At 50.0% G+C, this 16698-nt stretch overlaps 1 protein-coding gene across 6 annotated transcripts in view; it reads left to right on the top strand.

Annotated features, from left to right (window-relative positions):
* The window catches only part of LOC146184434 (uncharacterized), a 237256-nt gene that overhangs the window by 120909 nt on the left and 99649 nt on the right, over window positions 1-16698 (top strand). For all 6 annotated transcript variants that reach the window (XR_014708867.1, XM_084609389.1, XM_084609390.1 and 3 more), the window contains 3 exons: window positions 3500-3678; window positions 6135-6323; window positions 15538-15777. Coding sequence is in view for 5 of the 6 variants with exons in the window: in XM_084609389.1 (XP_084465515.1) it covers window positions 3500-3678; window positions 6135-6323; window positions 15538-15777 (608 nt within the window). In the remaining variant the exon portion in view is untranslated. The remainder of the gene's footprint in view (window positions 1-3499; window positions 3679-6134; window positions 6324-15537; window positions 15778-16698) is intronic.

Raw genomic sequence — 16698 nt, 5'->3', positions numbered from 1 at the left:
ACGAATTATGTTCGCACTTGCCGTGACTGTCAGCGCCGAAATATTCCTCCTGTCAAGCCAGCCGGCTTCCTAAAACCCATATATAGAGCCTCCTTCACAGCCGTTTAAAGAAATCGCGATGGATTTCTTAGGACCATTCCTCACCTCAAGCTCCGGACAAAAGTGGATAATAGTCGCCACCGACTACCTGACACGTTACGCGGAGACAGCGGCTCTTCTGAGTGGAACCGCTATAGAAGTTGCAAAATTCTTTGTACTGCAAATCGTCCTGCGCCACGGACCGAGGTGCTGCCTTTTCTGCTGAGCTTATGCAGCATATTCTTGGCTTAAGTCACGCAAGTCACCGCAGGACTACTTCCTACCATCCCCAAACAAACGGATTAACCGAACGTTTAAACACAACGTTTGGCGACATGCTTTTAAGCAATGTGGACGTTCAGCACAAAACTTGGGATGCAGTCCTACCTTACGTAACGTTTGCGTACAATACAGCCATCCAAGAAAAGACCAATATGACGCCGTGTAGCCTTGTTTATGGCCGCCAAGTCACCACAACACTCGACGCCATGCTGCCCGATGTTGACGACCACCCCAATGATGACGATGCGTACTTTGTGCAACGTGTCGAAGAAGCCCGCCAGCTCGCTAAGCTACGCATCCGTGAGCAGCAGGTGCAGGATGCGTGACGCTACAACCCGCAGGCCCGCGAGGTTAAATATCAGACAGGTGATCTTGTCTGGGTTTGGTCTCCGATTCGACGACGCGGACTTAGCGAAAAGCTCTTGCGTCGCTACTTCCGTCCTTACCGAATTCTATGCCGCATTGGCGCTCTCAACTACGAAGTTGTTCCTCATGAGGCCCCACGATCAAGTCGTGCCGCACACCCAGAGGTGGTCCACGTCGTTCGCCTCAAACCTTATCACGCGAGGACGCCCTCCCTGTGAGTCCGTGACTTGTCTCGAGCATCGAGTAGATGCTTGCCCACCGGGGGAGCTAATGCTTTCAGTGTGAAGAAGACAAGGAAGAGAAGCAGAAGACGACGAAGCTCCCGTTTCGTGATCGCACATTTCTTGCCTGGACTTCACCAACACCGGGCTGTCTGTGTTACCGGCTCAGCGGCATTCACACGCCTTTTTGCAACGGGACAATATAATGAGGCAGAGGTGTCAAAATGTTGAGTGGTTTGGATGATGGAAAAGACCTCATGCGAGAGAATAACCGGGGATGATGGGTGGGGGATTGGAACGGGTCCCTAGTGTGAGTTGCTGGGATAGAGAGAAGAGCATGAAAGAGGACCTGGCTACAGCCAAAATGAGCCATGTATGGGGCATCCGTGTACGCGGGTCCATTATCGAATGTCTGACGTATTTCATATATGCATGCCATAAAAGACACAGAAACCAGGAGACACTCAACGTTAACTAACAAAAACTATATTGAGAAAGCACATCAGTTTATGCATGGTTCACTTACTGTGACATCACAACACGTTGCGAAAACGAAGGAACTAAGGCTGTTTTTTTTTCTTGGAACACTGAAACGTGCAGTGCTCACACAAGCACTTCATAATTTAGCTATGTTTTTCGATGATCTTAGGGGATCACCTATGCTTACATTTTCCACCTAAAAACGGTTATCAAGAGGCACTTAAAATTTGTGCACATGTTGCATTGAAGCACATGTTGTCCATCGTTTCCATCATTATTTTTCAAATCATATCAAATAATATGCATTACAAAAAATTGAACGTAGGTATGCTATTATACAAAAGGTCCCAAAGCCGCAGACTGCACTTGGACCCTCGATTAATGTTATTTGTCAAAAGTGAAATTAACAGCAGCTATACTAGAGTGAACAGTGAGAGTACAAAAAGAACAACGCGAATATCATATAACAGAATATCCCGCCGGATTGGCGCAGGGGTTAGGCGCTGGACCACTGCTCCCATGGACGCGGAATCGAATCTCGGCCTCGGCAGCCGCTTTTCGGTGCAGGTGAAAAGCTAGGCGTCCGTGCGCTGTGCGGTGTTACGAACCCCAGGTGGTCAAAATTTCCGGAGTCCTCACTACGGCGTCTCTTATAGCCTGAGTCGCTTTGAGACGTTAAACTCCACAAACCAAACCAAACCAAACGTATAACAGAAGACACATATCAGTTTCTACAAGGGTAATTTATATGCACACGATGGGAAATAATGATAACCGCAACCTACACACTGCCTCGGCCTCGTACAAAATTTTTTAACAATTTTTTAAACGATGCACAGACGCAGAGGTGTGGAAAGTGATTCTGCTTTCAGACAGGGTAGCACAGTATTTGGAATGAAACGGCTCCAAACTATGACGTCATTTTATCATCAATGGTGTGGGCTTTCAGAAGTAAATAATGTTTGTGGCTTCGAATCGATTCCAGTTATTGTTAATTAAATATTTAGGCTGGCAACGAGCGTGGTGAAAAAGAAAGCTAGAAATTATTCGTCGCATATTGAGGTCGCGAAATTTGGCCCGCAAAGTTAAAATCGCTCCCTGCCCTCCTGAAGCCTGAAGGGATATGATATGTTTGCTAAATCTACAACTGTGTGTATTAAAGAAACTGTGTTCCTGTTTCTCGCAATTATTTTCCTTTTTCTTTTAGTGACAACGCGCAGCTGTCCCCTTTATAGAGAAATACACTCGAGTGATTCGTCCAGATCGGGATAAATTTAATATCAGAATTGTAGCACTTCCCAAGAGTATAAAATGTGCACCCTCTCCGGAATTTTACATAATAGCGTGCGGATCTCGTTACGCCAACAAGCTACCGCCGGAGTGAAATCCTGATTGGTCGACAGGGTCACGGCATCATGATCACATTACCTCGCGAAGGATTTTTGAAAAAGCCGCATTCAAATTAAGATAGCGAATTCAAAGAAGGACCAAATGAAGCCGGGGTATTTCAGGCAATAAAAGTAAGTTAATTTTGTCTCTAGCTGGGTTCGAACTCTAGACCTCTGTATTCAGGGCAGCAGCGCAACACGCAGGCCATGAAGGTTCATTGATTCCGGGCGCGTTAAAACAGTCATCTATAGCTAGCACCTATTCTGGTCAGTATGATTTGCCAACGTAGATATGGGATATGCACCCTACATTAATATTACACTGTGCAGTTATAACAAAAAAATATTAATTTAAACGAACAAAGTTAACAAAGATTACCAGAATGAAAACGCGTAATAAACCGTCCTAGTAATTTTTTTAACCGTTGGCTGCGTTTCACTACTTGGATGCCCGTACGTTCAGTGGTGCTTTATTCTTGCCAGAGAGAAGCAAGCTTCCAGCCAGCCACTTTCGTTTTGAACCCTCAATAAAAGAGGCTCTAGCCCCCTAGCCACCAGTCATTCTGATGAACGTCAGGACGGGTGATTTCGTCTATCACGCCGTAGATCCAGTCCCCATTCGCATCACGTCACATAACATTGATTGCTGCACAAACATGACCGCGCGTATTCAACAACGTGCAGGTCGGAGCTGCTGGTTCCAGTAGCCCTTCCACAAGACGTCATAATGGACGCCTGCTATATGACAATGGCAGGAACAAACGAGCCCCAAACGACGCTGAGCTCGGACAGCATAATGCAAACATCCTGCTCTGATCACCTGAACGCAACATGTGTCCCGAGATACCACGTTTTACTCCGCAGTAAGTACATCCTCATTCTCTATTTTTATTATTGTTTTTTTGGCGCTAAACAATACATAAAGGTCGAGAGTAAGCCCAAGAAGGAGAATTATGCGGCGGAAGAAATTTTTCACTTGAGCTCGCAGTGTGACTGGCCTTAAGCCACAGTACCTAGATTATACCGCCTAGTGCGCCGACCGAGAACGCCGAGATGCTACCGAGAGCAGTGACTGCCATCGGCTGCCGTCAGGGGCGCTACTGAGAGGGGGTGTGTGGACAATTTTGACAGCGGTTTTAGGAGTGTGCGTGTTTGTGCCAGGAAGTCGGCTGAGGCGCCCTCAATCGAATCCTGGGAGACACCTTTGCCTTGTGTGCGTCTTCCATCTGCCCGCGTAATAACTTCATCCAATTTGGAAGTAATTCAATGTCCACCGGGGTCGTGAAGAAGGGCACATTTGCATTGTATCATAGAGATCCACTCCGGTACATTGATATTAAACGTGGCCCTTCTTTACAAGGTCAATTTACCTGGATATTCTTGTGATGCGGCGTTGTAATGAGTAATCATTGTCACAAATAACGCGCGTAAACACACGACATGCACCAGGGAGAGAGAGAGAGAGAGAATAAACATTTATTTCATCTATAGAGTTAGTGGTGGTTAGATGTCTACCATCGTCCGTAGCGGTGGTCGTCCGCCCTTATTCCAGGGCCCCGCAGGATGCCGCCGCCAGCTGGGAATGACATGCACCAACCAAATTACGCAATCATGCATTCGCACGCAGGGCAACGCCAGCTACGCAATCGATATCGTTTGCTGATAGAAAGCGTCTGATGAACGAGGTCGTCTGCTGATTGCTGAGGCTAATATGGTCGTTCTCGTTTACGCGCCGAGAAATCAATGAGTTTTAAATTTAGGCCACGGAAAAATATCGAAATAAAGTATAAAACCTTCTACACCAAATGTGTGTTGATCTACACATATGATGATGACGCTTCCGCACACTTACTGTGCGCAGCGCTCTCAATTTTCGACTGGTGGCAGTCAATGCAAACCGCGCTACCCCTTCCTATGGGTAACTGCCGAAGCACGGCTCACTAGCCAGTATATTCTAGGCACAATACATGAGCTGTAATATATGTTTTGTAGATTTCGACTGGACAAAATTTTTTTGATGCGCACCAAAATGCAGTACTGCTTTCAACGCATTTTTTTCAGTACCTTTCGCCGCCCTCCGATAACCAGAGACATGTCTTAGAAGGGGTAATGCGACTAATAGCAGTATGTGGCTTCTACGAGACCAGCCGTGTCAGACACATGACACAAGTTTCCTGGTAGCAATAGATAAGAATAGAGTTAGTCGCTCATCAGAATCTTGAACGCACAGTAGAAGAGCTCGATTTGCCCTTTGTGGCATATATTTGTAGTTTTATTTTCAAGGCAACACATTTCAAAATACGCTTTCTGACATATGAGGACGGCCTCTGAGGTAGAACAGTCAATCGCTGACTTACACCAGGAAATATTTATAACTATTAAGATACTTTATCTATGATTATAACTTCTATTTGACTTTTAGCGTTATGAGTGTAGCTACAATTAGATTTGTCGCCTACCGTTATGCCGAGCCATATCGGCTTTTAGAATCGCGAAAACACGATTATATCCTTAGCGCTGTTGCTCAAATATTATTGGCTATCTCGCGCCAAAAGACGCGCACTTTCGTAAAACTCGCGCTCTAAGTCCCGAGCCCAGCGCCATCAATCAAAGGCGCAAGTGTCCGCTCTCCTCATTTGTACTGCTCGCCCTGCGATGCTTGATGCTGCCTACTGCTCCACGCCAAGTGGACAGTACATTTTCGTCATCGATTGACGCCGCGGGGGGCAGGGCTTATAGGTTTCCGAAATGATAGCAAAATTTGTTGAGCCCCAGCAACAGAGGCAATCGAAATTCAAAACACTAATATGGTCACTCATTACAGCCTACCTCAAATCTCTCATTCCAATTAGATGCGCATTTGTAATACGAAACTCTTTATAAAAATTACTTAGTCAGTTTACTATTTATTAATATTTTCCTGTCTCTAAATTACCGCTAACACTGGTAGAAATTAGCCACAGAAGCCGCCTTCAAGTGCCGAAAAGGCTCTATTTAATGATTAGAGGCATCATCCTTCAAACACCTCATATGATGGCCAGTGTGCTAGAATAGCACCTTTCTTCATTTACTTTTCTGCGAGCACTGCCTGAATAGTTCTCATTTTTTTATGTTCCGTAGTGGAGCTGAGCTCGATTTCTTCTCTTGGCTTTATAAAAAGATGCGCACGTGGGAAACTCTCGATTACACGATAACCTCTACAGCTAATGATGCAGCGCTGAAATTGTCAGTTGCGGATGCCTCCACTTTGCCATAAGCGAAAGCCAACGGGTCATACCTTCGAAGATTTCTGAAATTTGTTTCCCGTTTTTTCGACAAGGCCTCACTCCATGTCCGCGAGGTGGATGGCTAGCCTTCTCCAATAACAAGACCTGCCTTTGGCTGAACTCTTCACCGGCTACTTACCGCGAAGCAGGCCGAAGCTGCAGCGAGCGCGGTGGGCGACTAGCTGTCGTCGACGACGCCTCGCTGGCATACACGATTTCGCTGCTTCTGCTTCCACCAGAAGGTAAGTGGACACATCACTCCTCAATGCTAGCGCTTCATAGCTTAGTTTCTAACCTAAATACACGGAGTGCAACGAGGCAGCCAATGTAGTAAAGGGGATTCTCACCTTCGGAAAAGAGAAAAATTGGGAGACCCTAAGTGATTCATGGCTCACTGCCTTGTCGTGGCGGAGGGCTTACGAAACTCGATGAAGTCGTGAGCTCTGCTGTGTAGGGCCACCCAAGATAGACAGGTCACGGCAGAGAGTTCTGACATAATGTGATTCACTGGAGAAGGTAATGGTAACCCACTCCAGTATTTCCTGCCAAGAAAACCCTATGGCCAGTTACAATAGCATTAATGATATGGCGCCGGAAGATGAGCCCCCCCAGGTTGGAAGGCGATCCACATGTTACTGGGGATGAACAAAGGGCGATTCCTAGTAGCTCCAGGACGAATGAAGCGGCTGGGATAAAGCTAAAAGGACGCTCAGTTGTGAATGTGTCGGGAAGCGACCGGAAAGTTCGATGTTGCAACGAGATATATCACATAGCAACATGGAATGTAAGATCTATGACGCAAGGTAAACGATGTCATCAAGCGAGAAATGGACAGACTAAACATTGATATCTTAGGTATCAGCGAGCTCAAGTGGACCGGATTGGGAGAATTTAATTCCGGTGACCATTATGTCTTTCATTGTGGGCACGAATCCAGGAGAAGGAATGGGGTCGCTCTAAGAGTAAAGAGAAGAATGGGCAAAGCAGTGCTAGGGTACAACTCCAAAAACGACCGAATGATTTCACTTCGGATCCAAGGTCACCCTTTCAACATAACAGCTATCTAAGCCTGTGCACCAACCACTACTGCTGAAGAAGCTGACGTTGAGAGATTTTATGCTGACCTGCAATGCCTTTTAGACTGCACTCCATCATCAGACGTCCTTTTTCTAATAGGAGATTGGAATGCTAAGGTAGGGAGTGAAGAAATATCCGGAAGTACAGGCAAGTTCGGTCTTCTTGAGCTAAATGAAGCTGGCCAGAGGCTAGTAGAGTTTTGTCAAGAAAACAACCTGACCATAGCGAATACCCTTTTTCAACAGCACAAGAGGCGCCTGTACACATGGACTTAACCGGACGGTCTGTACAGGAATCAGATTGATTATATTCTTTGCCGGCCGAGATAGAGAAGCGCTATACAAGCAGTAAAAACAAGGCCTGGGGCCGTTTGTGGCACCGATCATCAGCTTCTTGTTTTCAAATTTAAGCTTCGATTCAGGAAAAAGCAGAAAACTAGAAGGCCTTTCAGGTATGATCTGGATCAAATTCCATCAGTATATGCTGTGGAAGTGAGGAATCCATTTCAAGAATTATATCTAGAAGACAGAGAGCCTGAAGAGATGTGGACTGATGTTCGTGATATAATACAAGAAGTTGCTACTAAGGTAGTTCCAAAGCAAACGAAATGCAAGAAAGCAAACTGGTTATCTGAAGAGGTTTTGCAAATAGCTGAGGAAAGGAGGATGGCAAAAGGTATGGGGGAAAGAGAACGATACAAGGTTGTCAATGCAGATTTTCAGAAAATAGCAAGGAGAGATAAGAATGCCTTCCTGAACATACAGTGCCAAGCAGTTGAGGACAACAGCCAATTGAGGAACACAAGAGCTCTGTGTAAGACGAAGATATCAAAGGAAGCTTCTGTGCTAAGCTGGGCATGATAAAGGACAAACGAGGCAGGGACCTCACTGAAGCCTCAGAGATTAAGAAGAGGTGGCAGGAATACACAGAACTGTACAAGAAGGACCCGGATGTGCAAACCCAACATAAGATGGTTGTGATTACTGATTTCGAGCAGGGCATCCTGAAGAGTGAAGTTGAATGGGCCTTAGCCAGCCTTGCTAAGAACAAAGCTAGAGGAATTGATGGCATTCCAGCTGAGTTGCTTCAAAACCTCAACCATGACGCTGTTAACGTACTGTATATATTATGTCAGCAAATTTGGACAACCCTGCAGTGTCCACATCATTGGAGGATGTCAGTTTACATCCCCATTCCAAAGAAAGGCAGTGCCAAATATTGTTTAGACTACCGCACGATCGCGCTTATTTCGCATGCTAGCAAGGTGATGTTGAAAATCCTCCTAGGTAGGCTGCAGCAGTATGTGAATCGGGAGCTTCCGGACGTGCAAGCTGGGTTTCGAAAGGGCAGAGGAACTAGAGACCAGATTGCCAACCTTCGCTGGATCATGGAAAAGGCAAGAGAGTTCCAGAAACCCATCTACTTCTGCTTTATTGATTATGCGAAAGTGTTTGACTGCGTAGATCACAGTAGATTGTGGAAAGCTATCCAAGAGATGGGAGTTCCAATTCACCTCATCTGTCTCCTCAGGAACCTGTGTGAAGGGAAAGAGGCCACAGTCAGAACGGGGCATGGTCTTACTGATTGGTTTCCAATTGCGAAAGGAGTGAGACAAGGCTGCATACTGTCGCCCTGCCAATTTAACCTATATACTATGTGCATCATGAGGAAGGCCGGTCGGGACGAGTCTTCAGCTGGAGTGAAGATTGCTGAAAAATGTATCAACAACCTTATATATGTGGATGATACCACTTTAAAAGCAGAAAGTGAAGTGGAACTGAAGAGTTTTCTAATGCACGTAAAAGAAGACAGGGAGAAGTTTGGGCTTAAACTGAATATTAAAAAGACAAAGATCATGGCGTTTTGTCCTATCAAGTCCTGAAGCATCAATGGACAAGAAGTGGAAGCTGTGAGAGATTTTCTCTCCTTGGGCTCCAAGATTACCTCGGAAGGAGACTGCAGCCATGAAATTAGGAGACGCCTGCTTCTGGGAAAGAGAGCCATGGCTAGCCTTGACCGCCTAGAAAAGAGCAGAGACATTAGTTTGTCAACCAAGATCCGTATAAATCGCGCTATGGTCTTTCCAGTTGTGATGTATGGATGCGAGAGTTGGACTGTGAAGAAGGCTGACCGCCGAAGAATTGACGCGTTTGAATTGTGGTGCTGGCGGAGACTCTTGAGAGTTCCTTGGACTGCCAGAAGATCAAATCAGTCGATATTGTCGACCATAAACCCTGACTGCTCATTGGAGGGTCAAATTCTAAAGTTAAAGCTCAGCTACTTTGGTCATCTGATGAGAAGAGAGGAGTCGCTGGAGAGAGATTTGATGTTGGGAAAGGTTGAGGGTGACCGGAGAAGGGGTAGGCAGCGAACGCGATGGTTAGATGGCATCCTCGAGGCCCTGCAGATGAAGATATGTGATGTTAGGAAGACAGTGAGAGACCGGAAAGCGTGGCGTGATATGGTCCATAGGGGCACAAAGAGTCGGATACCACTGAACGACTGAACTGAACTAAGTGATTAAAACTTATTACTGGGATAGTTGGTGCATTGCTGATAAAAGGAAAGATTAATAGTGCAACAAAAAGACACTCACAAATAGGCGCGCAGGACAGGCGCGGTCCCGTGCACCTATTTGTGAGTGTCTTTTTGTTGCGCTGTTAATCTTTCCATTTATGGCCTTAAGTGGTTGTATTTCGCTTCTGCCTGCTTATCATAGAATTGACTGAAAGAACGACTCGCTTCGGTTTGTTGACCTTTTGTAGACTGACTGCAGCGCTCGGATCAGTTGGAGATGTGAGAGACCTCCTGCGGTTTTACCCATAGGCAAACAACGCGACGAAGCAGCTGCAGCTATTCCCACGTAATTTCATTCAGGCAAGAATGGCTAAAGAACTGCAGTAATTTGTCGTGTCTAAATTCAATGTGATCAGCAAGGACAGTGACGCCGGCTTTCCTCCTCTCGAGCTCCCTAACCTTAGCGCATTAAGAGTCAAAAGTTGCAGAGTAAGCCTAAAGAAACGCGCATGATGAACAAGAGGAAAGAGCTCGCACCGGTTGTTATGGCAACGGATCTGGCCATCACGGGGCCCTACGTCTCAAATGTGGTGGTGGAGGCGCAGTCAGTCTTCCAAAGGCCGTTAGCCCAGGTGTGTCATAATCTAATTGCTGTGCGGCTGCATTATGAAAATGTGGTCTCTCGAGGGCCAGAAGGCGCTAAACTGAAAAGCAATAAATGATAACTATATTAAAAAAAAGATTAAATTGAAACAAAAATAAATTTTAAACAAACAAATCGTCTCGTTCTAAAACCACACCCTTCAATCCTCGTTGAAAAGCGAAGCATGCTCGAATCTGAATAAACTCTGAGCGGGCACCACTTCAGAATGGTTCGGAGAAAACTGCAGAATTAGTAGAACGCTTCATAATACCAGAGACACTTATCTTGAAAAGGAAAGACGTTGAGTTGGAAATGAAGGAGTGGGATTGTTGTTCAATGCCTTGTTCTTAACGCTGTCCGAAGTTTATGCATTTTAAGGGGGCTAGCGCCCCTTTTCATTTCCACTAAGAAGGCACGCCATTTACAGCGAGTCCTTTTAGTTGCATTTAATTGGGAAATGACTGTGGTTTAAGGCATTTCTCGGAGGGTATTCGAAAGGTTCAGAGTTGCTTTACCAGCACACTTTTCCCACTGAATACAACCAAAGGGCCTCACTCCTGAAATGTTTTGAGCCAGAGGGCCGCACCGACGGCACCACGGGTCACTTGTTACAGAACACTGGCCGATACGTTTATGGCACTGTAGTACCATGATACCATATGAATACCGTTACGTTGATATGCGGCTAAGACTACAAGTCGGCGACCGAACAGTGGGCGCCCACGCGTTAGTGCACTGTACTACGAGAGCATAGAGCCGCATCAAGAGAAGCTTCCAGCTCGGACGAAGTCGCGAAGCGCTAGCAAAAGGCGGCTTCCCGTGTCGCTGCAAAGAGGACCAGGTACAATGCTCGAACATTCGAAATGTAGGGGTTTGTTTAGCGCAAAGACAAAGACAAGAAAGGCGAGACGTACACACACAAGCGCTTGTGTGTGTACGTCTCGCCTTTCTTGTCTTTATCTTTGTTTGAGCTAAAAAAACCCTACATCAAGAACTACCAACTCGCCCAGCACTAAGTTGTAATGAATTCTAAATGTAAGCGAGATGAATGTTTTTGGTTCGGTTGGAATTTCGCGTCCATAAAATGTCTAAACAGGATTCAGTAGAGTTAATAGAAAATCATGGAAGTGAATAACTTTCTTCCAGCATTTCTTCCTTGCATGCGCCAGACCAGTCTTACCTTTAGAGACCATGATTGAGCCGCATGCAGTTCGCAAGCAGAACAAGATCTAAAGTGTAGAATTTTAAAACTGAGACGCGCAAACCAGCCCATATGACGCGAGAACAAGAGTGCCATCAAGACCTCTCAGCCGATAACGCTAATCAGCTTTCGCTTACTACTCCGCTAAACCTACCTACTTACCAACTCGCCTGCCTGCCTGCCTGCCTGCCTGCCTGCCTGCCTGCCTGCCTGCCTGCCTGCCTGCCTGCCTGCCTGCCTGCCTGCCTGCCTGCCTGCCTGCCTGCCTGCCTGCCTGCCTGCCTGCCTGCCTGCCTGCCTGCCTGCCTGCCTGCCTGCCTGCCTGCCTGCCTGCCTGCCTGCCTGCCTGCCTGCCTGCCTGCCTGCCTGCCTGCCTGCCTGCCTGCCTGCCTGCCTGCCTGCCTGCCTGCCTGCCTGCCTGCCTGCCTGCCTGCCTGCCTGCCTGCCTGCCTGCCTGCCTGCCTGCCTGCCTGCCTGCCTGCCTGCCTGCCTGCCTGCCTGCCTGCCTGCCTGCCTGCCTGCCTGCCTGCCTGCCTGCCTGCCTGCCTGCCTGCCTGCCTGCCTGCCTGCCTGCCTGCCTGCCTGCCTGCCTGCCTGCCTGCCTGCCTGCCTGCCTGCCTGCCTGCCTGCCTGCCTGCCTGCCTGCCTGCCTGCCTGCCTGCCTGCCTGCCTGCCTGCCTGCCTGCCTGCCTGCCTGCCTGCCTGCCTGCCTGCCTGCCTGCCTGCCTGCCTGCCTGCCTGCCTGCCTGCCTGCCTGCCTGCCTGCCTGCCTGCCTGCCTGCCTGCCTGCCTGCCTGCCTGCCTGCCTGCCTGCCTGCCTGCCTGCCTGCCTGCCTGCCTGCCTGCCTGCCTGCCTGCCTGCCTGCCTGCCTGCCTGCCTGCCTGCCTGCCTGCCTGCCTGCCTGCCTGCCTGCCTGCCTGCCTGCCTGCCTGCCTGCCTGCCTGCCTGCCTGCCTGCCTGCCTGCCTGCCTGCCTGCCTGCCTGCCTGCCTGCCTGCCTGCCTGCCTGCCTGCCTGCCTGCCTGCCTGCCTGCCTGCCTGCCTGCCTGCCTGCCTGCCTGCCTGCCTGCCTGCCTGCCTGCCTGCCTGCCTGCCTGCCTGCCTGCCTGCCTGCCTGCCTGCCTGCCTGCCTGCCTGCCTGCCTGCCTGCCTGCCTGCCTGCCTGCCTGCCTGCCTGCCTGCCTGCCTGCCTGCCTGCCTGCCTGCCTGCCTGCCTGCCTGCCTGCCTGCCTGCCTGCCTGCCTGCCTGCCTGCCTGCCTGCCTGCCTGCCTGCCTGCCTGCCTGCCTGCCTGCCTGCCTGCCTGCCTGCCTGCCTGCCTGCCTGCCTGCCTGCCTGCCTGCCTGCCTGCCTGCCTGCCTGCCTGCCTGCCTGCCTGCCTGCCTGCCTGCCTGCCTGCCTGCCTGCCTGCCTGCCTGCCTGCCTGCCTGCCTGCCTGCCTGCCTGCCTGCCTGCCTGCCTGCCTGCCTGCCTGCCTGCCTGCCTGCCTGCCTGCCTGCCTGCCTGCCTGCCTGCCTGCCTGCCTGCCTGCCTGCCTGCCTGCCTGCCTGCCTGCCTGCCTGCCTGCCTGCCTGCCTGCCTGCCTGCCTGCCTGCCTGCCTGCCTGCCTGCCTGCCTGCCTGCCTGCCTGCCTGCCTGCCTGCCTGCCTGCCTGCCTGCCTGCCTGCCTGCCTGCCTGCCTGCCTGCCTGCCTGCCTGCCTGCCTGCCTGCCTGCCTGCCTGCCTGCCTGCCTGCCTGCCTGCCTGCCTGCCTGCCTGCCTGCCTGCCTGCCTGCCTGCCTGCCTGCCTGCCTGCCTGCCTGCCTGCCTGCCTGCCTGCCTGCCTGCCTGCCTGCCTGCCTGCCTGCCTGCCTGCCTGCCTGCCTGCCTGCCTGCCTGCCTGCCTGCCTGCCTGCCTGCCTGCCTGCCTGCCTGCCTGCCTGCCTGCCTGCCTGCCTGCCTGCCTGCCTGCCTGCCTGCCTGCCTGCCTGCCTGCCTGCCTGCCTGCCTGCCTGCCTGCCTGCCTGCCTGCCTGCCTGCCTGCCTGCCTGCCTGCCTGCCTGCCTGCCTGCCTGCCTGCCTGCCTGCCTGCCTGCCTGCCTGCCTGCCTGCCTGCCTGCCTGCCTGCCTGCCTGCCTGCCTGCCTGCCTGCCTGCCTGCCTGCCTGCCTGCCTGCCTGCCTGCCTGCCTGCCTGCCTGCCTGCCTGCCTGCCTGCCTGCCTGCCTGCCTGCCTGCCTGCCTGCCTGCCTGCCTGCCTGCCTGCCTGCCTGCCTGCCTGCCTGCCTGCCTGCCTGCCTGCCTGCCTGCCTGCCTGCCTGCCTGCCTGCCTGCCTGCCTGCCTGCCTGCCTGCCTGCCTGCCTGCCTGCCTGCCTGCCTGCCTGCCTGCCTGCCTGCCTGCCTGCCTGCCTGCCTGCCTGCCTGCCTGCCTGCCTGCCTGCCTGCCTGCCTGCCTGCCTGCCTGCCTGCCTGCCTGCCTGCCTGCCTGCCTGCCTGCCTGCCTGCCTGCCTGCCTGCCTGCCTGCCTGCCTGCCTGCCTGCCTGCCTGCCTGCCTGCCTGCCTGCCTGCCTGCCTGCCTGCCTGCCTGCCTGCCTGCCTGCCTCTTTCTCTCTCTCTCTCTTTTTACGTAGCTCTACGAAGTAATTGAACAGTGTGACAGTGTCGGGACAGTAAAAGTGACGTACAGCCCCGGCTGTACGTCACCAAAGCATTACGCTACTCCGAGGTACGAGTAGCTGGGTTAGGTATGCGTATCCAGTCCACGATATTACTTTATTTTTTTTGTTATAGTGATGCGGCCTGTTACTATGTTACTATAACGGTACGTATAGTTATCGTACTTTTTCTTTCAGAAATAAAAAATGTACTTCCTTCTTTCGCCTATCTAGTGAACTTCATTCTCTCCCCACCCTACATTTCCTTACTTTGTTGCGGCACTTGTCGACCGTGGCTGTGTCCCATGAACGTATTGCACTACTACGAAGTGCGAGTAGCTTGGTGTGGGTCACGTGTCCACCAAATATATTGCTTCATGTTTTTTCCCTCCTTATGGGGCCACGCACTTTTGATGTCCCCGGCTTTCGTTAATTAAGTGCGCTTATTTATGGAAAGCCACGTTTTGCCGAATAGCCCGTTCGATCTGAGATCGACGTGTCGTCGCGCGAAGGCCTACAGGCCGCCAATACGAAGGTGGCAATTACGTGCAGTTTTAGGTGAATTTGTCAAGAACAATTGTTGCAGCGTGAAAGGCAAGATTAACAAAGGACGTGAACCCAGCCCTCATGTTTGCTCAGATTGATTACGTTTGTACTAATGGTGGTCAAATATAAAAAGATACCACCGCTGCCTTCTGCGGACAGAAGAGCGTAACGTGCACCCCTCACTACAGTGGTGTTTTTAAAGTGATGGGCCACGCCACTATAGTGCCGTTTTTTAAAGTGACGGGCCCCATCATTGTAGCGCGTTGTTGTTAAAGTGACGGGCCCGTCACTGTAGTCACTACCTTCCAAATATATGAACGCGAAGGCCTAGTTAAACGCTTCGCTAAGTGTTTTGAACCATTTATAGTCCAGTCATGGAACACAATCGGTGACGATTTCTTAGTACGTACGCACGCCCACACAGGTCACTCACATCTTCAAAACCATTTCTATGCTACTTTCATAACACTCAGTTATGCAGTTTTCGTTGAGTAATATTTTCAGCAAACCTGTTAGCGTGGATCTGTAAGCCCTATCGTTTGCAATCTCACGTTGCAGCAGGCTGACTCTCTTGCGTATTCCCCTCGCTTTACTCTAGGCGGAACTTCCACTTTGAGGAGTTTGTTCAAAGCACATTTTTCAAACGTTTATCGTAAGCATTGCCGCATTATTACGAAAAAAAAAGGAGGTATAAAGTGATCTATGTGTGCACTCGGTTTTGCCGGTCTTGTGTGCATTTTGCGTAAATCTGCAGCGTGATTTAGGAACCAGGAATAAATGTCTCTTCGGAAAGGTAATCAATCATTTAACAATAAGGTGACTCTTTTGCTGGTTCAAAAGTTTCCCGACAGTTCGACCACTACTGGATCGGGCTGCAGAAGACTCAGAGCCATTCCTACGAGTGGAACAACGGCGAGCCTCTGCAACACTTGGCCTGGCATCCTCGGACGGACTACAATCAGAGTGCGGGCACACTGCACGTCGATCGCTATACGCTTCATGCGGGCATGGCCTTGAGGTTCTCCCTTCAGAAACCTAGCAAGAAGCTCCCATACCTTTGCCAAGCGCCGCTGAAAACAGGTTAGTTAGTGTTCGCGACATTTTACTTTGAGCATAGCCGTTGTAAAATGATAGACCTGACGCAAAATTATATTGAACCTAATACTAAGGGGAATGTGGAATTAATGGTTATTTTTATGCGTCTTTCATGAGTCCCTTATGCGCCATGCGCAACAAATTTAGTTCTAGCACCTTTCATACACGGGTTCTGCTTGTTCCGCCTTTACATGAACACCCTCCATTTTACATACGTCGTTTGGAGATCGTAACCCTTTAAGGGTATACGCACACGACTGTGTGCAGCCGCAACAACACTTTCTGGAAATGCTCGCCTGTGAGGTTACCGCACCTTGCTCGGCTGACGGGCTCGAGAAGCGAAGACGGGTGAACTGTACACTGCGTTAGTGTATCGCGGTCAAAGGATCTGCAAACAAAGGTAATTTCGCTTCAGTGTGCACGCACCAGAAGCACTTAACCTTTGTCTGTTAACGGGACCTTGCTACCAAATAAACGTCGCTGCGACTAGGTTTCGATTCCGCAAACTAATCAACCTCGCTTAGAAATTCCGTTGTCGCCACAGGAGAATAAGATGTATGCTTAGAATGCCGCATTTTTCCGATCTGCAATACATGTCGTCGTCTTCATGAACTTCGATCCGTGCGCAATGAATAAAAGCATACCGCTATCGCACTGCCCTGTCAAGGAGCGTTAAGCGGCACAAAAATGTTGTTGTATGCTATCACTACGTTCATTTATGATCTACGTAGCCGATCTATGTGTGAAGCCTAATCTTGAAGCCTAATTCATTAACGGCATTGCAGTTTGAAGTATTCAGAGTCAAAATATGCATTTTTAATTCGTAAAGCTCGATTCCTGCAAAGCACATTTCTAAACTGCGTCGCTCGGCGTCGTATTAGAATATTTGAATTTAGCGCTACTGCT

The sequence above is a fragment of the Amblyomma maculatum genome, chromosome 7 (genome assembly GCF_055883805.1).
Source record: "Amblyomma maculatum isolate TAMU_Amacu chromosome 7, ASM5588380v1, whole genome shotgun sequence".
Classification (NCBI taxonomy): Eukaryota; Metazoa; Arthropoda; class Arachnida; order Ixodida; family Ixodidae; genus Amblyomma; species Amblyomma maculatum.
The sequence above is the reverse complement of the archived record's forward strand: the minus strand, read 5'-3'. Positions and strand labels throughout refer to the sequence as shown.